The sequence below is a fragment of the Periplaneta americana genome, chromosome 8 (genome assembly GCF_040183065.1).
Source record: "Periplaneta americana isolate PAMFEO1 chromosome 8, P.americana_PAMFEO1_priV1, whole genome shotgun sequence".
Classification (NCBI taxonomy): Eukaryota; Metazoa; Arthropoda; class Insecta; order Blattodea; family Blattidae; genus Periplaneta; species Periplaneta americana.
The window spans coordinates 96,268,092-96,295,213 of record NC_091124.1 but is presented as its reverse complement, the minus strand read 5'-3'; the positions used below and the strand labels follow the sequence as shown (position 1 = coordinate 96,295,213).

The window sequence follows — 27,122 nt, the reverse complement described above, 5'->3', positions numbered from 1 at the left end:
TTCTTAACGTCTGTTTTCCATTATATTTGTAATTCAGAGTTGTAAATGGAATTCTAGAATCAATAATCCTTAAACATTGTGTTTTCATAGAGGTAGGCTAATTTTCGAAATTCAAATTGTCATTAATGTATTCATTACTAATCCATTGTGATATGATCTGCTGTTTTCCTTTATAATTACATTTCATTCTGCTGTATCACTGGCATGAATGCCAATGTGCCAAATTTCAATATAAGCCTACAGTCGACTCCTGATAATTTGCATGTGGTTCGCTTTGCGAGTAATTCGTGATCCTTTTGGGGGGGGGGCGGAGTAATATCATTTAGTTTTTACTCGATTTATGCTCTGTCCTTTCCGCTTATGAAATTTGCGATCTAAAATCAGAAAAAAAAAAAAAAAAGAACAATCCCCTAAAAAAAGAAAAGACAGATTATTTTCGTTAAACTTAAGATATTTTATAAAACTTGTTATACTTATTTTAAGATTCCAACATCTATCACACTGCAGTACTGCATAATATTATATTGTTTAAAAATGTTTTGCACGGTTTCCCATTTTGCACTTGATTTTGAAGTGTCTTTTAGTAATTATACCTGTCAGAGTAATTTTTACTGGATTTTAAATAATGATAATTTCTTTTCTCTCTTATATGGAGGAGGGACCCGAAGGCTTACACTGCAGCCTCAGGCTTATTGTGCTTACTGCTCCTGTTCTGTGAATGATTGGATAGTTGAACGACCGCGCTCTTGTACAAGTACAGTATGCCGTACTGTGAACTTAACCCGGGCTATGGTATGGATGGTGATGATATGTGAATTAATGATGGCAAAATGAGTCCGAGGTATTGACAAATGTGGAGCTGAAAAATATCCTAATTTTAATAAATAAATATATAGTAGGTGTACATTTTTTACACTGGAAGCCATCTGCAATGTGAAAACAGAAAATTAAGTTGTTAAAAAAATTTTAACACCGAAACTGGACACCATAGAAATTATTATGAAGTATAACAATCAGTTATTAGGGATTTCAATGAGAAACTGCAGATAGTTCTCTAATTCTGAATGCTGGAGAAAGAAACTGAAGAAACAGATACCACTACCACGACTAATAATAATAATAATAATAATAATAATAATAATAATAATAATAATAACAATAATAACAAACTGTATGATGAATCACTACTAGTGCACTGGGCTTATAACCCAGGGGGCCCAGGTTCAGATGCTGGTTGATTCACCCTAATTTTATAACTTGTGTTGAGCAAACCAATTGTTAAGGCAACACAGAGGTTTTTTCTGGTACTCCAATTCCCTTGTGGTATTCCAATAATAAAATTCTTCGTCGTCATCACCACCACCATCATTCATCATGAGTGTAATTGAGGCATTCCCTAGAATACCACCTTAACATACGTTGGGGCTTTTTTCGTTTCCAGCATTACATATTATATTGGATTCATAATAACATATTTCCCTTCTGAGAAAATATTATTTTCCTCAAACAAACACAGTCCCCTCTAGAAACATTTCATTGTTGTTCTGTGCATTAATGTTATACGAAATCTAAAATATTTGATGTTAGTATCTCAAATACAAAAATTTGTAGTTAAGTTCTTGTTCCAAAGAACGTCTCAATTAATGTGGATCCTCTACCTGTAGTACACTCTGGATAGTTTCTGACAAACTAAGTGGTCTATGCTTCTTGGTACTAGTGACATCTCTGAGCATGCTCATAGAATCAGGGGAATAATGGCAAGCTAATGATCCTGTCATTGGACAAAAAAAATTATAACAAAAATGAGTATCAAATCACCACGGCATAGCATGTCCTCAGGTTGCAGATAGAAGATATGGCCTCCAGAATGGAGGGTAACTGCGAATATATTGAATAAGCTTTTTACGAAACCTCAACATAAGCCTCGGAATGGGACTGATTTTTTGGCATGATCACAGCAAAGCACTCGAGAGGAAATTAAACGCAGAATAAATATGGGAAATTTTTGTTATTATTCAGTTGAGAAGCTTTTTTCATCTAATCTGCTTTAAAAAAAACTGAAAGTTAGTATTTATAAAACAGTTATATTACCGGTTGTTCTGTATGGTTGTGAAACTAGGATTCTCACTTTGAGAGAGGAACAGAGGTTAAGGATTTTAGGGAATAAGGTGCTTAGGAAAATATTTGGGGCTAAGAAAGATAAAGTTACAGGAGAATGGAGAAAGTTACAGAACACAGAATTGCACACATTGTATTTTTCATCTAACATAATTAAGAACATGAAATCCAGACATTTGAGATGGACAGGGCATGGTAGCAAGCTATGGCTGAATCAAGAAATGCATATAGAGTGTTAGTTGGGAGAGCTGAGGGAAAAAAACCTTTGGGGAGACCGAGACATAGGTGGGTGGACAATATTAAAATGGATTTAAGGGAGGTGGATTAATTTTGCTCAAGATAGGGACCAATGGCAGTGTTATGTGAGGGGGACAATGAATCTCTGAGTTCTCTAAAAGCCATTTGTAAGTAAGTAGTATATGTATAAAGCTTGAAAGAAAAGTATGCCTTAGGTCAGTAGAAGTAAAACATTGCTTGTTGCTGTTACGATGAAAATAATAGAAATACTAATAATAATGGCAAAAATATAGCCCTTTTGACTAATTCTTCCTCTGTCTTCTAAATATTTTGAACCGACTCTGGAATGCACAAGCAGTGAAACATCTCCATTGTGTAGAAATCATAATGTAAAACAATCGCTAGTAACAAATTGGCCCTAACAAAAATAGGTTAGATGAATAGATCAATGTTGTTGCCAGGACTCTGTCTAACCTGATCATTTGTATTTGTACTCGGATATATGAGCCATAGAAGAGAAAATATTTATTTCTATTTAATGTTATATTAGTAAAACTAAGATTTCAATACTAATGTCACAGTCTAGTATATATACAGTCACGAAGCTTGAGTTGTGAGGGTGCTAGGAACAATAGACTGTTGCGGTACTATTTCGCATTGTCTGTAATGAGCCGATATTAGCGATCCTAGTGGTTAGCAACTACCTATGGATGCATATTTACTACTGTAAAACATCAAGTCTCCCAGCATATAAAATGGGGAGACTAGATACGCTGGGGTGACTTTATATGTTTTCTAGGTTGATGTTTCGGTTCCGAAACATGAACTTACAAAATGTATCAAGTCACCCCGTTTTACGGTACATATTGAGCTTCGTGACTGTATATACTAGACTGTGCTAATATACTATAAAAAAAATGATGTAGCTGTTTTTACCCCTGAGTGAGGTTAGAGTTGATACTGGCCGTGTGCACTAGAGGTGACTGGGGTAGACTAGGATATGGGGCTTCTAAGTCCACTGTCTGTTCACTGTCGCTCAAGTTCATAACCACAACGAAGATGGTAGCACCTTCTAGCTCCCTGGAAACATAGTTATTATCCGATTTCATTTCATCCAGTTTAGGCAAGATAATTTTTACTGCACAGTACTGTGCTACTTAATTGTGTACTGCTAAAGGAAAGCCCACCTCGAGAAAGAAAAGACGTCTCCTATTACGTTAGTGTGCAGACTGCCTTGTTGGATGGCAGGTTCCTGCCTAGCCTGTAGCAATTGCTTGTACACGTGGTAGTGGCTTTTTTCTGCTGCCTTCTCATTTACCAAATTCAGGTCTTTGTAGTTGGGGTTTACGGGCAGCCATGTGACATTACTTGTAGAGAAACCTGTGAACACAAGTATTGCTGCTAGATCATCTGCATTAAATGGCAAGTTATCGAGAAGTTGCCAGAAATAATTTGGTAACATTATTATTATCTCTATTATTATTATTTAACATGTTGCTTACTATAAGTGGACCCTCCAGTACCACAGTGTTACAGTACGTGGTTATCATTCCATGTACCTGGGCTACATCCCTGATGTTTAATGCAATTGAGATGTCACCCGAATAACGGCATATAAAGCAAAATGTAGTTTTGATATAAACTAATTTCACAGTTGTGTCGAAAAAGTTTTTCTTCATTGTTAAATTACACTTTTTCGATACAACTATGATGAACTTGATGGCTGACAAACACTGAAATTAGTTTATATCAAAACTGAATTTTGCTCTAACTCCCTTATTCGAGTGACGTCCTCAATTACACTTGTAGTAATAGTATTTATTCAGTGACACTTCCATTTGCAGAAGTTATTCAATTTCTAAATATAAAGTGGGCGAGAAATAGCCATCTATTTGCCTGGATCACTCTACAGGTTTCATTGACATGCCACAATTCTATAATACAGGAACACATCTTTACTTTCCTTTGTAGAAAATGTTTATAACGAGTCATTTTGTAAGATTTTAACTCTATCAAGGTAACTGCGAGAGTCCACCACTGTGGAGTTAATGGTTAGCATGTCTGACTGTGAAACGAACCTGGATTCAGATTTTGGTTGGGACAAGTTACCTGGTTGAGGTTTTTTTCCGGCGTTTACCCTCAACCAATCAAGCGCAAATGTTCGGTAATTTTCAGTCCTTCACCCTGGACTCATTTTGCATCACGTTGAATGTGCCAAGTGTGCATCTAGTGCACTGTTTGCTTTGCTGAGACTCGCTGTGAACGTGTTTGTATTCTGAGTCTAAGTTAAGTTGTCTATCAAATAAATGAACCAAGATCGTCCTGTTAGTAAAGTGCTATGTTAAAAATTCTTCGACAGGCTAGAGAGAATGGAAAACCCTATGTAACAAGCTCAGAGAAACATACTGCAATTAAACAATCACCACCACAACAAGCCCCTGTTCATGTAAGTATGCATGTAAAGATCTTGCACCTGAACAGAAGGAGTTTTGGAATCCTACAAAGTTAGTGAAAAACCTGCAAGTTAATTATTTACTGAAAAGAATATACATGCAAAATGTGGGTCGTAGGTCTCATGGAAAATATGATGATCCAGCAGAGAGTAGGCGTCAGTGTACATTTTCATACATGATAGCAAATGTCTTGGATAAAAATATCCACGGGTTTGGATCTTACAAGTATGTGGACGAAAACAGATGCTCTCAACAAAAGGAAAAAACTTAACTCACTTTCTGATTTACAAAATTTGCCAAGGATTCAGTTTGTTTCCCAGATCAGCGCCAAAAAAGGCCAAAGATCTACTGGGGATGATAAACTACCTTGAGAAAGTAGAAGACAAACAGTTCTATCAGGAATTTCTCTTAAAATCCAAAAAACAAATGAGACTGAGCCACTTTCAGGAGCAAAGATGTAGCACACCTTGTCGAAGGACATTCGTCGCCCCATAAAAAAAAAAAAAAAAAAAAAAACTTAATAGGGTCTGCCACTGAGAATGAAGATATTCCATTATTTAATTTACTTTGTGCCTGAGGATGTACATAATGATTATTGCAATCTATGTCATAACATGCAGATATTAAGTACTATTAGTTTATTTTGTGCCATGAGAGCTGATTTTTTTTTTTCAAACAGGCAGTATTTGAGTGCGTCTGCACTTTGTTGTTCTCAAGTTACAAAATAAATAACATAAAAATATGTAACACTGTTTTCTCTTTGTACCTTGGACTTACATCCTTTCATAAGTAGCCAGATGGTACTTACAGCATTCTCCAGGTTTATGAACAAAGAACTTTCCCCTTTATCCAGTCCTTCTCCTCACAAAATAAAGAAAATGACATGAAATGGAGGTAATATTATGTAAAATTTTACAATTCAGATTAATGCTTTTTTCAGTTATTAAAATTAAAAAATTCGAGCTTTAAACAGTTTTATGTGATTTCTACAAGTTCTTATTTGCGACACTTTCAGCCTTTTCCATTTGCATGCCTCAATTCCAGTTGATAAAGTGTCGTAGAATAAACCAATTAAATAACTAACTGCTAGACCACCAAAAGCTATTCACTTATGCTGCACAAGATCGGAGGATAAGAGTACTCACCAAGGTTCTCTTGTTTCCTTAACCCGTAACTGATGAGGTGTGGTCTGTCGAACCCCATGAAAATTACGAACCGCCATTACTCGGTATGGCATGTAGTGTGGGTGACCATCACTCAAGTTACTTTCATACAATCTGTTAATAACAGGCCTAGTGAGCAGTCGCATTGTACAACACATTTTCTTCGAGTTATTTCGGATCTTGCACGGTTAGAGGCTCACCAAACCCCACCTCACCAGGTATGTAACTTTTTGATCAGGCGATATCTTCTTGAAAAATTAGAAAAAAACTGCCAGCGTACAGATGTTGTGCGAATTTATATTATGTGCAATGATTTGTTTCAATAATTTTTATAAATGACAGTTATTTTTTTGTATCATTAGTTATTTTGTATATAAAGTGACATTTTAAACTTTTCTATGTAGTACATAATCAAAATACAATTAGGACTTATTTACTTATATATTTTTTTTCATATCACTTCACTATCTGTTTAATAAACCTTAAGAGTACTACAAAGTTAATTTGTTATGTTTTAATAATTATCTGTCCTCTGGGAAAAAAATAATTACCTGAAGCTCCTCAAACCTCACTTCACCAGATACGTGACAAAAATACCACGGGTTAACCTAGAGAATGCATCCCATTAACACATTTTACTTTACTGTTAGCCTACCTTCAAATTTATGTTACCAGCCAGATTACTGTTGCGAGCCTATTGTGCAGCTTAAAAATGACACTGTACAATATAGGCTACTCATAAAGAAATTACTTTGTTTACACGTTTATCGATAAATACCGTATATGCTGTTTGTGGCATTCTGCGGATAAACACGAAGCTTTCTTTTTGTTTAATTTAAGGCTGTTCAGTGATAGGTGTGGCGATGCAGATGCAGTCACCAATATAAAAATGGCATTATCGACTGTAGAGCCACATTCTTAGTACTCACAAGTAGCATATGCAGAATTTTGTCAAGAGAGTGTTAAAATTGTTTACAATTTGCATTATTGCTATTTTAAATTTTGTGTATTATTATTATTATTATTATTATTATTATTATTATGTTACGATATACTTATTAATATTACACTGTTCTAATAAAATATAATATTATATTCATGAATATCTTCATAAAATCTTTGAAACATAATTTCTTCACAGCCATCCATTTTTTAACAAATTTTAATTTACATTTAATCTTGTACAATAAAAAATGCTTGTGTCATTATTAAATTTACATACTACCTAATCATATACATACATACATACATACATACATACAGTACATATGTACGTACATACATATGAGGGCGAGTCAAAAAGTAACCTTAATAATTGTTTTATTAATTGAATATGTACACTTGGTCAAAATGAAAGTGGCTGATCTCTTGAGCAGTGAAAATTTTCTAAGTGCAGTCCCTGCGGGAGAGCGTGCAGCTCACTACCGTAAACCTCTGTGCACCACTTTAGTTAACTGCATAACACAAGGCGCTGATTTGGGTTACCTCCACAGCATGCTTCGAATCTCCGTAGAGAACTTTTTGTTTTTTCCTTTCTTTTATTTTTTACAACTCGTTTTAGTGTAATATAGTCAAATAATTTTGCTTATGTTACTTCATATTACTTACACATTATTATAAAATGGTGAAAATTTGTCGTTATATATCTAGGAAATCAGGATATATTTTGTCATCAGAATTATGATTTTTCTTCTTGTTTACAATTACTACATTTAGGCCCTAATGATCACGGATTTAGATTAGTATAATAATCATATTCCCTGTAGCACAACTTGCAAATTAATTATTGCCATTTATTTAACGGTCAACATATTTACTGAGTGTTCCTTAGTCAGTAAAGTGTAGAGCTGCAGGGATTAATAAAATAATTAACACAGCATTTTAATACCTCCACAGCATGCTTGGCGTGGAGCAGTGGTTAAGCTACTTAACTTCTATGCAGACAGTTCGAGTTCGAATCTCCGCGCTCCGTAGTGAATTTTTTGTTTTGTCCTTTCTTTTATTTATTACAACTCGTTTTAGTGTAATATAGTCAAATAATTTTGTTTATGTTACTTCATGTTCTTACACATTATTACAAAATTGGTGAAAATTTGTCGTTATAATTCTAGGAAATCAGGATATATTTTGTCATCAGAATTATGGTTTTTCTTCTTGTTTACAATTACTACCAGTATGTTTAGGCCCTGATCACAGATTTAGATTAGTATAATAATCATATTCCCTGTAGCACAACTTGCAAATTAATTATTGCCAATTATTTAACTATCAACATATTTACTGAATGTTCCTTAGGCAATAGAGTGCAAAGCAGCAGGGATTAATAAAATAATGAACACAGCATTTTAATATGTAAGCCTCTAATTGTCGTCTTTAGTGTTACTTCCATCTAGTGTTAAAAGTTTCTATTAACAGAAAAAGTAAATAAAACGAAAAGTATTCTAAGGATAAAAAAAAAAGACGAAAACCTGTTATATTTTCACTGCTGCATTTAAAAGGCAAAAAAAAAAAAGTACATTATGTAACGAGCCTATAATGGTAGTAATTAAGATGCGAGTATATTTATTTATGAAACGAGTGCAAGCGAGTTTCATAATTTTCATACGAGCGTCTTAATTACCATTATAGGCAAGTTTCATACGACTTTTTATGCTCGACCATATTTCTAACTTGAAATTATTCATAAGTATTCATGTTATGGTTATGTAAGTGAGGAGCGGAACTGACCTGAATTGTGAGATGTGCGCAGACGCGAAAGTATTGATTTTTTCCGAAACACGAATGTCATTGACCTTGATATAATCTAGAGAATAACATGAACATTAGGCTTGATATAACCTGGAAATTGATTTAGAATTGAGAAACGAGATGACAAATTGAATTTATTTGAATATTATTTACAATTAACGCTAATTATTATAGTAACATAACATAACCTTCTGCGACAATATTGGATTTCCAGCCTCTGTGACTTTTCGCTAATTGTCTTTCGATTGCATATCCGAGAATAATCGATACTTGTGGTTTTATAATGGTACAATCAGTACAATGGTGATTTCTCATTGGCTGAACAACTGAATTATAATGAATAGGTGTAAGTACTTTAATGAGGTGCATTAAAGGGCTACTACCAGGTATATAATTACTACATTTCGGCATGGTCGAGCATAAAAAAGCTTAGTAGCACCACGGAGATCTGAATTTGTAACCTCACAAATACTTAGCTAACTCTCTACCACTGCACTAAAAGTTTTACTGCAGTAAAAACGGATTGTAACTAGCAATGATCATACTCCATTTGGGAACCTGTTATACTCAGGGGCGTATTTTGCGGGCTACCGGGGCTACCGGCGGTAGCCCAAGGAAATTACAAAAGAAAAAGTTTATAATATAACATAATGTAATAATTTTGTATTATTAGTTTTACCATAGTAATTAAAATTAAAGTAATTGTTAGATACATTTTGTGTAATAATAGGGTCAGCGGTAGCCCAAACCCTTTAACCAGTATACGCCACTGGTTATACTGTATATAGTATCTGTGTTACAATATTCACTGTTTAAACACTCTGAACGATCTGTCTGTTTTAAATCTTATATATGAATTATTTTCTCGGAAGATTTTAGTGATTAATAGTTGTGTTCCCCATTATAACTACTAGAAGAATATACGCAGTCTTATGAACAAAGCCTGGCTGTCCCAAGTGCTCACGGAAATACCCGATTCGAACTTGATCTCTCAGACGCCGGCCACTTTCATTTTGACCAAGTGTACAATAAGACTACAAACACTTCATCACTTATCAACATAGTTCCCACTACGTTCAATGCAAGTGTTCCTGTTATACCATGTTGAAAAGTGATGAAGTGTTTGTAATCTTATTGTAAATATTCAATTAATAATTTAATTATTAATTAATTTTTTACTCTCCCTCGTACATACGTACATACATACATACATACATACATACGTGTTCTGCAGGTCTTTCACTGCAAACCCAGCATTCTCCAATCTTTCCTATTTTCTGCCTTCCTATTAGTCTTAGCATATGATCCATATATCTTAATGTCATCTAATCATCTGATACCTTCTTCTTCTTCTTCTTCTTCTTCTTCTTCTTCTTCTTCTTCTTCTTCATAAATAAAAAAAACAAACAAAACTAGGGATTCCAACTCTGTCTTAAAAACATGGTAGTTCGGAGTTCCTCAACTCTCTACATTTGCACTAATGCTTTCTCAGAATCTGGGGTGGTCAGGTGCGCTGGTCATTTAACTTTGTTTCGAATTGAAAGTAGGCTATTAGCGAGGGTTTGGGTCGTGTGTCAGGTAAGTCAAAATACCATTGTGTGTGTTACAGAACAAATATTTTTTCTAGGAAATCTCAAGGCACAAGAAAAATAATAAATTATTGCAGAGACAAGTTGTAGCCTATCTGCAAACTATACAATGGGTGGAAATGGCAAATCGACTTTCCAGGCTGCATCTTCCCACTTCAATTGACCAGTTAAATTGTGACGACATTTTTGTGAATTCAATGCATTAATAAATAGTGATTTTAAATCACATATTTTAGTAATACTACATATTTAATTACATATTTCTTCAATATTTACTACATTTTTATGTATATTTCGTAGTTTCATATTACATAAAAATCCGGGGCCTAATTATCAGACAGTACATCTCACTTGACGACATGTATCAGAGGAAGAATAATTGTTTGTATGCATCTGAAGTCTGACTAGTGTAATATGTAGCTAGTCGGCGATGTATGCCATAGAGGGCGAAAAGGAATTGGCAACCCTACCCCATTATCTCATGGCCTAGTTGCCTCATAAGTGGTGCTTTCTTGGTATCACTTGTGAGGTTCAGACCTGTCTTCGGACAGTTGACTAAACAATATATAGTCAACAGTTATCCGTATATGTTAGGTAAGACACTTTGCATAACAAGGAAATCAATGGAAACAATTAAATATATTAAAATAAAATTAAATAAACACAATAATGGAATGTAAAACTCACCAAGAATGAAGAATGAAACTGGAATTATAAATATATTGAGGGAGGGGTAGGAGGACTATGCCTTATGTCCATGTAGATTTTGTTACTTTGACAATGAAAAATTGGAAAAGGGAAAACAATTATGGATAAAAAATACTCAAATCTGAATATGTTATTTTTAAGTTCAAGGGGGGAGGGTTCAAACCTGGTAACTATCTCTCCTTGTGTACGCCCCTGGTACTCAATATCGATTGATGACAACGGAGCAGCGAGCAGACAGAAGCAAGATCTTATGCCAGGGTTGGGAAGTTACGCGTAAAAAATTAATTTCTACACGACGCGTAAAATACGCTTGAAAATACGTCATTTTCTCGTATTTATGTCATAAATGTAAAAAAAAATAAATGTTACCAATTCAAAACTTCCTGCAATACATACAGTTCCAGAAAAAATAAATGGGCCTCTTAATTGTCCTAAGTTCCAGATATAACGCATTGCGCATGTACAGTAAACAAGAGCACTTGTATATAGGCTAGGGGCTGCTCCTTAAGTTTGTAGCAAGTTTGTGTTACAACCACAAATTTTTTAAGCCTTAAACTGCTTAAAATATATATTGAAGTACCGGTAATTTATTTCTGTCTACTAGATATAGGAACATATTTAGTTTGATTCAGAGAATCGCGCGAACTGTTTGCAGGGACCTCATCGTTGACTCGGGGGGAAACGAACGTACTACTTACGGAGACAGAGTTGATCTTAGGACTCTTCCCGGAGCGACAGGATGAGTGGGGATTTTCTAGCACAGCTCATGAGTTGGTAAACGAAATTCTAAGTTCTCGACATGTACTGTAAAGAATAGTCAGATTAGGGGCTGAGGGATGACTGTGAGGGACAGGGAGAGGAACAAATAACACCCTCGCTCTTGTTTTGTGAGAGAAATAGGTTTTATCTTTGTAGTGTGACGTGAGCATCTGCCGTCTTATTTGAAGGGCTCAGAGCCAAAGGCGACCAACCCACAATTTTGTATTGTACATTATTAAGCTTTTTTTTTTTTTTTTTTTTTAAATTATGCATTGTTGTTATAGATTAATAATATTTTTTGTATTTATTCAATGTAGACCAATTAAAATAAATTGTGAAACCAATCATTTTTGTCAGGATCCTCTTAATTTTAACTCTTATTTACTAATTTTGTAATTGTGGGTTAGTCGCCTTTGGCTCTGATCCCTTCATTTAAAGTAGTCTATTTTCTTTCTGTTTCCGATTCTTTATGATTTTAAACTTCTGTGGTATAAGGTTCGTTTGATTAGGTATTCACTTACATCTAATAATGCTAATATTTAATTAGTGCTAACTATTGTCTTGTGCGAGATAAATGTTTGAAGATGGCTTTCGAATTTTAGTTAACAAACCATTAACTCCTGGCTTAGTTGCCTCATGAGTGGTGTCATGTTGGTATCACTTGTTGTCTTCGGACAGTTGACTCAACAACAACAAATAAGAATACTGTACAGTATTTATTAGAACAGCCCATTCTCATTGCGTACTTTGGAAGAAATATATGAGAATAAACGACTTGGCAAAAACTTCACAATTTAATAAAACGAAAACTAGGCCATTTAATAGAAATTTTAATCCACGCATATAAAAAGTTTTAGCGGGTGTGAAAAAAAGGAAATCGTTTCGATTGGCATGCTGTTCTCAAGGTGCAAGGAGAGATGCGCAGATTTCCTCTACAAATAGTAGGCCTACGTCAGTTTTTTTATTGGTAATAATAATAATAATAATAATAATAATAATATTTACTTAATACTATACACTTGAGCTACATTAGGCATTGCAGCCCGAAAGAGCAGAAGCTCGTGCTCGGGCGCAGTTATTGTGCGTTTTAAAAAGTAGATTGCAATATTGTACTGTTGCATTCTTTTAAATGTTTTCTCGTTTTAAAATTGGTTTGATTTAGCATAGGTATCATTATTATAAAATTATATTTTTACTCCCGAACGTTCTGTGTTGTGTTGTGTTGTGTTGTGCTCCTGACATGGGTCTATTCATGTAATAACGTTATAATTCTGGCCGGACAGAATCTACAATATAATTACTGATTTTATGAAAGTAAACCACTAAATTTTCAACCACTAGCCGCCACTATATGCTACTTGTGGGCAAACTTGCGAAACTTGTTGCCTATAGGCCTATACAGAAGGACTGCCATCAAGACTCGGCCCATTACTCTTTTCTGCTACCGGTACTGTACATTAAAAAAGTATTCAATTGTTATGTACTCGAGTTCCCAGGCTACTAGCATGCATTATTTGCGGTAATTCATTCGAGTTCTTCATAAAGTCTTAATTTATCCTATCCTTTGAAACAGTGTTTCCGCGAGTTTGCTTAACTTCTCTCAGCGCGATATAGATCCCAGAGTTTATTAGTCATCAAAGGCTGTTTCCATCATATGCATCTTGTCATTGTGTTTCTTGTGGTTTCCTACTGGCATCTGTTATCTTCATATTTTTTTCTCGAACTCCTTATATTATTGTGGTAATTGATAGTGTCCTTTGTGTAATGCCGACTTAATTTTTTTCTTTATCAACTGGCCGAATAAATCTTCATGTTCACAGAGGTCAATATTATAAGTAGGGCTAAGAATTGTACGCCGTTACATTGCGCTTCATGCGCCTCTAACTTCAGGTACCAGTACGTAATTGCGTTGGGGTGGGGGATTTCAGTGTGTTTCGTTCAGCAGTGAACTTCAGTTGATCGGTTACATTACGACCGAATACTGCTATTCGTTAACAGGCAACATTCAACGTCCTGTAAAGAAGAATAATAGCAAGATGCCGAGGACGAAATTTGTGACTTAATTTCAAATGAGGAAATTTGTAATAATGATACAGATTTTGAGATAAATAATGCTTGTGTAAAATATTTCAAATATTTCCCCATTGTTTCTGCAGAAGTGGAACGAAGTTTCTCTAGATATAAGGCTGTGTTTTCTAGCAACAGGCAGTCATTATCCTTTGAAAATTTGAAAATGTGGTTTGTTAATTACTGCAACAATATATGAAATGAAAAATTATGTAAAACAAAAACGTAATATACCATCATATTAACACAGTGAAATAATAAGGCTCAATGTTATATTAGATGTATTTTCTACAGATAGAAAATAAAGTATCTTTAAAATAGTGCAATTTTTCTTTAACAAAGAAAATAATGTCTCTAAATTTTTCTTTAGCAGAAGTCAAAAGAATGTCTTTCAAGCACCCAAATGCTGAGGACTAACTTACCGTGATAAAGCATGATTTCAAACGAACGAAATACCTGCATTAACGCGCCTCAACTCTGAGACGTACTCAAAGTTAGAGGCGCACGAAGCGCACTGGTAGTATAACGGCATATATTTCTCAGGCCTAATTATTTATAAGAGAAAACACAAAATGTGTTGTCCTTTTGAGAATTTTCTGTGGACAGTTTCCCAAAGGCGGCACCTTTGACTTTTATTTAACGCATTTCTAGAATTTTAAAACAATGAAATTACATAATCAACTTTAGTTCACAGCATAGCTTCGAAGCATTCTGTACGAGTTTATAATCAGCGATTAAGAAGTTAGTAAAATTCTATATTAAAAATAGAAGTTGAAGACATGTCGTACGTTGCATAACAAGTATGACAAATTCGGTTTTATTCTCACAAATCTTCAACATACGTAAAAACTGCGCAAAATGTAGCTATATTTTGTGACTCATAAGTAGCATGGCATCTTCAAACATACAAGAGCATTGTTGTTGTTGTTTAGTCAACTATCCGAAGACAGGTTTGAACCTCATAAGTAGTACCAACAAGGCACCACTTATGAGGCAACTAGGCCAGGAGATAATGGAATAGAGTAGCCAGTTCCATTGTATACATCGCCGATTAGCTATATATTACATTAATCAGACTTGAGATGCATACAAACAATTATTGTTCTTCCTGTGACACATACTTATCGTCAAGTGAGATGTACTGCCTGATAATAGATGTAGGCCTATATGTCAACCAGAACTTCAAACAGAGGCAATACAAGAGTAGGCCTATGTAACTTATTAATTTACTTCCATGAAAATAATTTATTACGCCACGTATAAAACCGTGTAATTTTTTTTTACAAACGTAAATTACGTGTATAGTAACACACAAGTAATTATCAAAATTCTAGACTTTATCCTAAAATTAGATCTATAAAATTTTGGAAACGTAGCACATCTTTAGTAACATAATTAGGCTATAAGAACAGTTAAACTACAGTCTAGTATATACAGTCACGAAGCTCAATACGTAGCGATTATGCATCCATAGATAGTTGCTAACCGCTAGGATCGCTATTATCGCCTCATCACATACAATGTGAAACAGTACCGGCTCAGTCTATTGTTCTAGTACCCTCATCAACTCAAGCTTCGTGACTATATACTAGACTGTCGTTAAACTATAAATCAGAGAACTTTGAAAACAGATTCATGAATAATTCTAATTCTGATAACTTACCGGCACTTGTAGTGTTGTCCCACTGAAAAGGAGTCCTTTCTGGATCTCTGTTATCTGAGGGAGAATCCATGGCCAGGTCTTCCATACCCAATTCCTCTCCGTAGTACGTCACTGCTGTGCCTGGCAGCAGTGTCACCAACATGTTCACTGCATCTACCATATTCGTTCCATACCGATTGGCAACACGAGAGTTGTCGTGGTTACCAGCCTGATCATTTTTAAGTGACATGTTACAACATTATCAAATTTATATACTGACGTAAACTAAACACTCCTAGTAACTGAAAGCAGTATTTTGAATAATGTTCCTCTTAGTATTCATAGGCTATAGTAAAACCTCCAGTAACCTAACCTCTGTCAACCGAAAACCGGTTTAACCGAAACGTCCAAAGCAAGGTTCTCACGGTGCGTATTTGTGTGATGGATTGTATGCTGAGAGCGCTGCTATCATCTGGATTTCAAAAATAGGTTTCTTGCTTTTTTCGTGTTAGCTTGCATGCTAGAACCAAAGAGTGTTATAATAGTATCACCGCTGCTGGAACCGTGCTAGTCTACACCTTTCCTAAACAAACACTATGAACTATACTTGTTTTTTTGAAAGATGGGACATGACAGGAGTGTTGCGATCGGAAAAAACAACTGAATGTCACATAGCGTGGTAAGCCTGTTGCTATGGTAACAACGGTTGAGTTGCCAAACTTACCGTTTCCACGTGGCGAGTGCTTAACAGCTCTCTTGGCGACATTTATTGTGCACACAATGTTAGCATTGGTATGTTTCGAGTTTGATTCTCTGTCGATTTTTATATTGTTTTCTTATCTTCGCGTCAATTGTCAATGAATGTTTTAACGTCAGCCTTCTTAACGTCAATTGCTAGCTTCCATCAGCTGGCAGCATGGTAGTCCATATTGGCAACATAGCACTGTAGTTCCAAGCTCGGCCGCTTAACTGTCATGTCCCATCTTAAAAAAAAATACGTATAGACTTCACATTTTGTTTCAGAGTTTTAAAGCAAGAAATTTTGCGTTGTTTACATTATCTATATGGCAAACTTCTAAAAGTTGATTATGATTATGATCCTAGTAGGAACATGCAGGTAGAGATTGTACTTATTATGCAGGCTCACACTTACCACCCAGTTGGACTGCTTGCCTTCAGGAATGTTATCCACCCATGAATGAATGACATTGTTAAAATCATTTGCAGTAGACCAGCTTCCCGCTGAGTTCACGAGGTTGAAATTGAAGGTGAAATAAGCACCGGGATTGGTATCATTGCCGTAGTAGGCCATTGTTTCTTCAATGGAAGCGTACACCTCTGTCATGATAACCCTGTGCAAAGAAAATATGAAGAAATTTTATTTTATCTCGACCTTAATTATGTTCTGAAGATGTGTTGCGAATGTTGGCTGAAGATTGGAAATTGTCATAGAGTGTCTTTCCTGTTTGTTGTATCCGGCGGCTTGCGGACCAGACAGTCAAGCTGGGGTTCATAGCTAAACGGATATAATATCCCCTCAACTCCACAATGGCTTCAGTAAGACTAGGCTACTGTCTACGAAGGTCACAATATGTGCGCAAGGCTTTATGCGCCTACCGTTGGAAGTACAGGCCGATTATTTGAGCTATTCCATCTCAAATCGACCGAAATATAGAGAAAATTGTCCTTACAATTTCTAAATACAATGAAACTTTTTTTTTGTACGTAGAGAACTGTGATACAATGGTTTGTGCAAAGTTTGAGGCATCAGAACTTCATAGTGTTTAAATTAAAAATATTTAAATTTATCGTATTTTCATAAAAGTAGCAACTTTAAACTGTTGTAGCTCCGAAACCCTTTCACCCAATAATCAAAATCATGGTTTATTTTGATGCTGAGAAATTAAAGTTTATATTGACATATAAACAGACTTTCTTACTTTTTATGGAAATGGAGAAATTGAGATTTTTTCTCATTAAGACGCCTTTGGCTAGGAAAAAATATTTAAAAAAGTATATAAGTAGTTAGATTCCGCATTGAAAGTACAAATAAACACATATTTTTTACTGATGGTATGTTGATAAGAAAGTATTGAAAATATCAAATAAAGAAAATAAATAGTACGCGCGTGAACTAACCAGCTGACTGTGAGACGGGAGCTAGCCGAGACAAGCAAGGCCAGGAGACAAACACGTGATGTGTCGTCTAGCAGCACATGGCTGTGCTAGCTTTATCACAGGTTTTCATGAACACAGGAGTAAAATGACGCCCAACGCTCGCTTCAGCTCTCGGCCAGTGCGTGCAGTCTAGGCGTGTGAAAATAATCTATTTAATGCCCTCGAAACTTATTGCCGTACCACTAAGCAAACAATACCGAATCCCTCTTCATAATGCAAGGTTTTTCTCAATATTTTTTTACATTTTTACAAATGGCCAAAAAGCCTAAAAGCAAGTAAAATCAGATTATCTGTCTCTCTGTGTACAATAAAAATAAGGATTACTTCTTAACATAACCTTCCAAATGTCAGCTTCAAAATAAACTCTCGTTCAATGTTCTGCAGTAAATGGTTCTAGAGTTCTGAGAGCTGAAAGAGGCTTGTTTTTATAAAATATGCTAAATTTGTCGCTCAGTAATACGAAAACCGTTTGACTTTCGATAGTACATTTTTGAAAATGCACTCCCCTCAGCACCTTGTATAAGTAGGGAAAAAATTAGAGTATAAAAAAATTCGAGGTTTTTTATTGATCGATTTCATATGGAATAGCCCATTTAGTCCTGACAGCTCAGCGACGCGAAAGAGGGGAAGTAATAGGAGGAGTTGGGAGAGTTCTGGAGTAGAGATAAGGGCGAGCGGTCAGTAAAGGAATGCAGTACAGCTTAACTGTACTGGAAACATACAGCTCTACTGCACGTATGACATCCGATCGCTCCGAAGGCAAGCGAGTAAATAACCCAAACATCCTTTGGCGTAACTAAATGGACTCGCCTGACTCACATCGCACATCGCCGGCGACTGTCAGGACTAAATAATCGTACTGTACCAGCTACGACTGCGATTTTTATCTATGACGTAACTTGAAAAATAAAGTGTATGCAATAAACCCGGAAGAACTGAAAGAAAAATCAGGCGAGAAATTGAGTCAATTTCGGAAGATAAACTCATGCGTGTGAATGGACATTTCCTGAAAAGATGGCAGAAATGTGTGGACATAGGAGGACAATATTTCCAACATCTGTCATAGGTACGTGCCTATTATCATTGTAATTGTAGGCCTAAATGTGAGAACGAGAATTAGTTGCGGGGATATTTTATCCGTTTCGCCGGGAGTCCCAGCTTGACTGGCCGGTCCGCGAACTGCCGTGCGCCGGACACAACGGACAGAAAGGCTCTGTATGATAATGAGATGCTTTTGAACCTGATGACTTAGAAAAAGGTAATGAAACTGTTTAAATTCCGACTTAATTAACCATGAACCTCACTTTGGAGTAGTAAGCCTATTGTAGGAATATATCTTAACTCTATGACTGTAGTTTAATTATGTAACACCTTCTTCTCATAAATTGTTCTTGAGAAACTCTCTGTCTGTGACATAAATGTATTAGTGTTTCCCGTTCTCTTTCTGCACCGCTGCCTGAGGCTTATTGTACCGACCTCCTTATTGTTGGAGTCCTTAGGCTAGCATTTCTGTGAGTAAGTGATTCACTACTTGGTGCCATCTTGTCGATTCAGCTAGAGCATTCAGTTGACTGAGTCTCCTTGTTGATATTCCTCGCATACTACGTCCTTCTGCACCCTATATTAACCTGAAGATCGCAGCACCGTAGATATCGTGCCATCTGTCTGAAGGAGCTACACAGACTGGTGTCTCCCTGGTCTGCTGTAGTCCGCTGTGAAAGCCCTGCGCCTCCTTGGTATCCCAGAATCTGTAGACGAATCAAGATACCATGTCTGCTGGGTATCCTAGTCGATATTTGAAGTTGAAGTTAATGAAGGCGAAATGAGTCCGAGGTCCAACGCCGAAAGTTCCCAGCAATTCTGCTTCAAGTAGTCAAGGGAGGGAAACCTCGAAAAAAACCCAACTAGGTAACTTGTCCCATGAACTCGGACCCACTCGTTTCACAGTCAGACATGCTAACCGTCACTCCACAGCTGTGTAATCATTTTATCAACCAAAACTTACTTACTTACTGGCTTTTAAGGAACCTGGAGGTTCACTGCCGCCCTCACATAAGCCCGCCATTGGTCCCTATCCTGAGCAAGATTAATCCATTCTCTATCATCATATCCCACCTCCCTCAAATACATTTTAATATTATCTTCCCATCTACGTCTCGGCCTCCCTAAAGGTCCGGCCTCTCAACTAACACTCTATATGCATTTCTGGATTCGCCCATACGTGCTACATGCCCTGCCTATCTCAAAAGTCTGGATTTAATGTTCCTAATTATGTCAGGTGAAGAATACAATGCGTGCAGTTCTGTGTTGTGTAACTTTCTCCATTCTCCTGTAACTTCATCCCTCTTAGCCCCAAATATTTTCCTAAGCACCTTATTCTCAAATACCCTTACCTATGTTCCTCTCTCAAAGTGAGAGTCCAAGTTTCACAACCATAAAGAACAACCGGTAATATAACTGTTTTATAAATTCTAACTTTCAGATTTTTTGACAGCAGACTGGATGATAAAAGCTTCTCAACCGAATAATAACATGCATTTCCCATGTTTATTCTGTGTTTAATTTCCTCCCGAGTATCATTTATATTTGTTACTGTTATATTACAGTCTGAAGTTTTATAGTAATGATTTACTTTTTCTAGTACAGAGGGTTGTTTCTGATCTCTGATAACGAATTTGAATGACGTCATGTGCGCCAGGAATCACACCGACAGATGAATTACGGCGAGAGGTGACACCAGTTGTGAGTGATTTCATATCAGAGTGCACGGTGTATCACAATAACTATGCCCAAGAAAATCGAGATTTTTTGGGAGGGGTACATAACAACACTTTCCATGCCAAGACAGTAGGCAACAGTTAGGCTACGTGAAAATCATAGGAGCCTGCAAAAATCGTGGTTTCGTTATTTTCAAGAAAGGCATCTTGTGTGTACCTAATAAGACTGGCAAAGCTCGGACGAGATTAATTCCAGAGTGGAAAAAGCAAGCAAATCCACCCCCCGTCACAAGTCGCCGCACCCCAGATATTATACAAATTAATTCCATTCGAGCTTTACATTATTATAAGCACACACATTTTTACTTTGCTTTACTTATTGCTTCCTCATTTCAAATCTAATAGTGTTTTATGCAATGTATATTAGGAATTCACATGGCATATTTAATTTTTAAACAGTATTAAGTAAAATTACATACAAATTATAACAATGTTAATTCAAGAAATATTGATATTTATGGATTTGTTTTATTTATTTATTTATTTATTTATTTATTTATTTATTTATTTATTTATTTATTTATTTATTTATTTATTTATTTTGCTAATACGATAACCACTCTTCGCATTTTTACAGAAATTTCAGTATTTCGCATGACCTCCTCTGGCATCAGTTACGACTTGAATAATTCATCTTTACATGCTTGCAGTACAAGACTATATTACTTCCTGGATCCTCTCATCGTGATTCCGAACATTTATTAGCCTTTCAAGAAGACGTCGAACTTTGGTAGAAATGAATTTGTTTGCCATCTCTCTTTTTAAGAGTTCCCATACGTTGTCAATGGGATTCTCTCCAAATACAGAACAATGTATTTGGCATGCAATTGGCGGGAGCGTAATGTATTAACATTAGTAACAATGAAGCATATAGACACATTATGTCCGACAACAATATAGGCCTGCCTAAAATTAAAATCTTCAAAAGAAATTAAATGAAATTCAGAAGTGGTTAATTATAACAATGTGACCAGGTACTGTATAACATGGGGGTTATCTTGTTTTAGAATTAAGGTACTTATAAAACAGTACGGAACATGGTATATCCGGGAAGTACGAGGTTCGGTCCCAGGGACCGACTTTCCAGTCTTGAGCTTTTCGTTGTTTTCCAGGCTGCGTCCGGATTGATTCCCAAATCCTCATGAATGACGTCCGAGTTGATTTCCGATTTGATTTCTATCTATGTTTACCTTACGTCCTAGTTGATTCCCTTTGCTTGTATAGAGTCAGCGAGAGGGTACTGGTTACATAATGTCTGTGTTGATAACTTCTGACGTTCCTCTGGTTTTTTTTCTTCCTGCCAGGTAAAACTGTCGAAATATACAAAATGGCTCTTCAAGTACTAAAAATCATACAAATCCTGATGTTGTTTTAGTTGATTTTGAGAAAAGCATTCACTCAGCAGTTCTCTCAGTTTGGCCAGAAACTATACTAAAAGGCTGCTGGTTCCATTTGGCGCAATGTCCGAGGAGGAAAATAAATGCTGTATGGGCCTATAAAATGAGTTTAAAAATAAGGAATCTGAGATAGGGAGACTTTTAAAATATATATTTGGTTTACCTGTACTTCCACCGGTTGAAGTGGCAGACTGTTTCACTTTCGATCTCATGGCTCGTAAATCCATGAATGAAAAGCTGGGTAAGTTTTTTTAATTAGCCTACTTACTGGATACCTTCATCGAAGAAAATTGCGAATTTCCACCTGTGATGTGGGGAGCATTTAGTTCAAGCATGGAACTCACTACTACTTGTTGTGAAGCGTTTCACAGTAAGTTGAATGCAAAATACTATTAACCTAATCCGAACATTTTTCATGTCATTGAGGTTCTAAAAGAAATGCAATGTAACACTTATGTGAAGCTTCGAAGTCATGAGAATACCCAGAAAAGAAAAAAAAAATTAGAGAAAGAGTAGTATATTGAACAGCAAATGATTAATTACAGTAGCGGAGTAATTAGCCGTTTTGATTATTGAAAGTTTGTGTGTTGGAAGTTCCTCCCCAACATTAAGTAATTATTTTTAGTCGTTTAGTTAATTTTATTCACAAATCTGATACAACGGAGCAATTAGCCGTTTTGATTATGCGACATACCATACCTGTTTACTAGGAAATTGCGTGTAGTAGTTGATTCCTTGTAGACAGTCCTAAGTCTGTATTAAATGGCAGGGAAAATGTGGGAATCAACTCGGATAAACTGTATGCAGGCTCCATTCAAGAACTGGGAATCAACTCGGACATCAGCCATACGGGATAACTTCGATAACTGGGTATCAAGTCGGACGTTTGGAAATCTATTCGGCTGAGGCAGTTTTCCAAGTCACGCCAGGAGAATACTGCGATAGCACCAATTTAAAGGTCACAACCCGACTCCTTCACAATTCTAATTGTTGTTGTTTAGTCAACTGTCTGAAGACAGGTCTGAGCCTCACAAGTGATACCAACAAGGCACCATTTATGAGGCAACTAGACCAGGAGATAATGGGGTAGGGCGGGGAATTCCTTTCCCCCTCAATTGCATAGGCGCCGGTTAGCTACATATTACACTAATCAGACTTCAGATGCATACAAACAATTATTGTTCTTCCTCTGACACATATTGTCAAGTGAGATGTACTGCCTGATAATAGATGCACATATCAGCCAGAACCTCAATCAGAGGTCAATTCTAATTAACATTTTTAATCAATTCTCATCTATCATACTATCACCTACCATGATAGAATTGAAAACGTGACTGTGAATATGACAGTGGACCACATTAATGTGGAGAAAACACTCCTTGAATAAACACGGTTCTAATCAAGTTTCGACAGATATTTCTCGCCCAAATTTCCCGATTCGCATAAACAGTAGTTAGGCTGCGAATTGAATATTTTCTCCAAGGGGAAAGGCATTGAAATAAAAAAAAAACGGTATACATTATTCGTTCTTCGTTCTTACCCATACAGGTTTACCCATCCGATGAAAGTGTGCAATAAGAACAAGGCCTGTGGCCACCTTACAGTTAAAATTTCAATTATGACTTCTAATCAAGTTTTCCATCTCATTGTGAATAACGATGTTGTTTATAATCAGTGCTGGCCGACTCGTATTTATTGTCACGCTCAACTTATATTAAAAAAACTCAAGTCGTTATGTACTGCATTAATAATAATAACCATCATCATCATCATCATCATTATACGTATTAGTCCTTGAAGAACTATTTTGGTCTGAACGAAACACTAGTGTTCTCAAGCCACCTCTTCCTTGGACGACCTAAAACTTTTTCCATTTGGGTGATGTTGCATGATGGCTTTAGGCATCGTGTTACAGTCGTCCTATTAAGATGGTCCTGCCAATTTTTGTGGTAATCTTGGATGTAGCTCAAGACTGGTGTCACTTTCAGATTTTCCAGTATATCTTAATTTCTACTCCGATCCCATCTTGTGAAGCCTGCAGTTCGTCGCATGAAGCGCATTTCACTAATAAATTGTCATCCTTCTCTCATCTTACTTCCGCAGGGTCCATGCTTACGTGCCGTAGGCAAGAACAAGTCTTGCCAGTGTATAATTTTAGTTTGTTTCTGTACTAAAGATGGTTTATAGCCAAGATACTTAAAAACATTTACTCTTTCTAAAATTGTGTTGTTTAAGCAGATTTTGCTGGGTATTGAGTCTCTCCCGCAAAAGATCATAATCTCAGTTTGTCGGAGGAAATGCATTAATAACATAAGCTATAAAGTACGAAAACTGAATTATGTACCTGAATGGGATAAATGTTGTCCCTAGTAGGGACAAAGTAATACCATTTTAGCAGGGAATACAAAATATTCTGGGAGTGGAGGGAACGATCCCCGGCATCCCCTCGTCAATTCGCACCCTGAGTGTAGGTACACAACCGCAAGACTCAGCTGGTCTCTGATGTTTGAAGTAGTAAAATATAAATTGAATTCTGCAGTTCTCTTTACTCATAAGATTATGAAGATTTCTGCATAAATATTTTAACTAGATGAAGACGCGACACTGTACTTAGGCATACAGAAAGTCAAAATTTGACTAATATAAAACTTTACCCCTAACACAAATGTAATCTAAATATTAATTTAATATCAGGTTTGGAAGTTCAATTAAAAATGATGAAACTGGCAGAAATATTGTTCCTGAAAATCAACATTCTACAAATTCTTGAATAAAAGCGAAATCGAAATAATGAAATTAAAAAATATACAAAACCTAATTATTTTCACCCGATGATAATTCAAGCATACCGTTAATAAATAAAATATTAGAACGTGTTGACTTTTGAATGACTATTTTCGTCTGCAAATGGAGCATACTAATTTTATTAATACTTAATATTACCCCTGGTTGAGGTTCTAGCTATGTAGGCCTACATCTATTATCAGGCAGTACATCTCACTTGACGATATGTGTCGGAGGAAGAACAATTGCTTGTATAAATCTGAAGTCTGGTTAGTGTAATATGTTACTAGTCAACGATGTATGCAATGGAGGGGGAAAGATATTGGCCATCCTATCGCATTATCTCATGGCTTAGTTGCCTCATAAGTGACGCTTTATTGGTGTTGCCGAGGTTCAGACCTGTCTTCGGACAGTTGACTAAACAACAATACTTAATGCTGAAATTGAATGCTGGAGACTACTATCATTATTATTTATGTTGAGAAAATATATTTTGCCACTTCCTAAATTTTCGCGGTGTAATCTTCGAAGTTAGAATGGAGGTCTCCTTTCTGTTATACATTTTCAACATTTCTGGAACTCAGCATTTTCAATCCACGTAAGTTTTCTGTTTTAGTTTAGCCTTTTGTGTGTCAGGTATCGTATTTCTCTAATATTTCGCGCACTTTTTTTTCCCCCCGAAATATACAAGTAAAAAATACGGGTTCTCGGCTAATTTGAAATGAAGTTGGCAACGTTGTCCGATTTCCTGCCGCGCAGTTCCTAAGATGGTAGCGCATGACTTAATCTTCCCGCACGGATATTTCATTGTTAACATTGTTAAATGGCGTTTGGATTAGCAGTACATGTGTCAGAATCAAGTTCAAGTGTGATAAGTGTGTAGTTTGTGCATCATATTTTCAATGGATTCCTGATGCATGTGCACGCATATCGCTCCTTCTTGTTGAAAAGAGCTTAAAAAATGTGGCATCTACAATCATATGGACAGATAACGGTTATGTATGGAGAAGTGAGAGTGAAGAGGAATACTAGGTCGACATCGATGATGGTGATGACGAAAACAGCGCAGAATGAAGAAGTTAATAGTGATGACAAGTATTTATTATAACAAACCATGTAGTATCACACAAAATTAAGGTAGTTAATTTACTGACACATGCTATTAATATTGCAGGATATCGTGTAAACGACCAATTAAACAAAACAACTGAGACGCATGCAATGCGTGCGCATAGAATGAAATGAGCCCTGTTCTAGGATAACATTTATTGTTAACTGAATATATTTGTGTTTAATTGTTTTCAATTTATCGTGAATGCATTTGTCGGAAGTTTTATTTTTGTATTTCCCTCCCTTCAAAAGTGAGGTGCGCGGCTTATTCGAGGGCGCGAGATATTCGAGAAAATACGGTATTATTTATTATTTAACCCATAGATAAGCATTTAAATTATACAGTACCGTATATGAAAATTGCATTGTGGGTTTATAATCCATATCTTCTCCTACAGGAATTCGCATTTCTGGTACTACGGTTTAAATTATCCAATTAAAAATATCAACTGTCGTTCTAGTAAATTAAGCCTGGTTACATTAATATCCTCAACTCTTGTCAATTTGTCAAGGAAAAACACGCAACACTTTGTTTGTGTGGCTGTTTTTCTTGCATTATACTGAAACGTGAAGCATGAAGTACTGGTTGTCACCTCAGTTTTTGCGCTTATGCTGAAGGTCATACGGAACAATGTTTTTTTCCGACCGTACAAAGCATGTTGTCACAAAAGTTCTCACAAATTGAACACTGTATTTCCTCCTCTTAATTATAACACTAACGACGGCTGCAGAAATATGAACATAACCAATGCACTACCTGCTTCCCGTGATTATAGTTTCAAGGCTACAGAATACAAAGATGATAAGTTAAAACAAATTAGTTCCCCTAGCCGTGTTGGTTCTTTGGTTAGTCAACGAATATGAGTTAGCTTATATTTAATATAGGCCTATTCTTCTTTTACTTCCTCGAAACATTACACTCTTTTGCCAGGAAGACTTTCAACTGCTTCACTATACAGGGTGTTAAAAAAGGTATCCAATATTTTAGGAAGTGAAAAAAATCTAATAAACATGGGTCCTACAACACATACTTTCTGAGATCTGAACACTTGTTCATAGGAGGTGCTCAATCAATGTGACGTCCATTTTATGCCTTACAATACAGCAGTTGACACTCCTGGCATGGAATACTGATACGTCACAAGGAATACTGTAAACAAAAGTTTGGTTGCGGATATGAGGGGGGTTCAGCAGAGATGGTGCTGTAAATTTTCGTAATCAGCATGTGTGGGCTGATGAAAATTCCCATGCACTTGAAGAAATAAGGCATCAGCACCGCTTCTCAATCAACGTAAGGGCAGGTATTCTTGGCGATAGATTAAGGGCCATACGTGCTACCACAGAGATTAACTGGGGCTCGTTATCAGGACTTTCTTGTTAATGTATTGC

General features: G+C 36.1%; 1 protein-coding gene across 2 annotated transcripts in view; it reads right to left on the bottom strand.

Annotated features, from left to right (window-relative positions):
• The window catches only part of LOC138704911 (maltase A2-like), a 73,591-nt gene that overhangs the window by 667 nt on the left and 45,802 nt on the right, over positions 1–27,122 (bottom strand). Inside the window, exons 6-9 of one of the 2 annotated variants that reach the window (XM_069833312.1) lie at positions 16,638–16,836; positions 15,506–15,713; positions 3,543–3,735; positions 3,292–3,435 (exon numbers count right to left, since the gene is read on the bottom strand). In XM_069833312.1, the coding sequence (XP_069689413.1) occupies positions 3,292–3,435; positions 3,543–3,735; positions 15,506–15,713; positions 16,638–16,836 (744 nt within the window). The remainder of the gene's footprint in view (positions 1–3,291; positions 3,436–3,542; positions 3,736–15,505; positions 15,714–16,637; positions 16,837–27,122) is intronic. The other variant, XM_069833313.1, reaches the window with a different exon arrangement.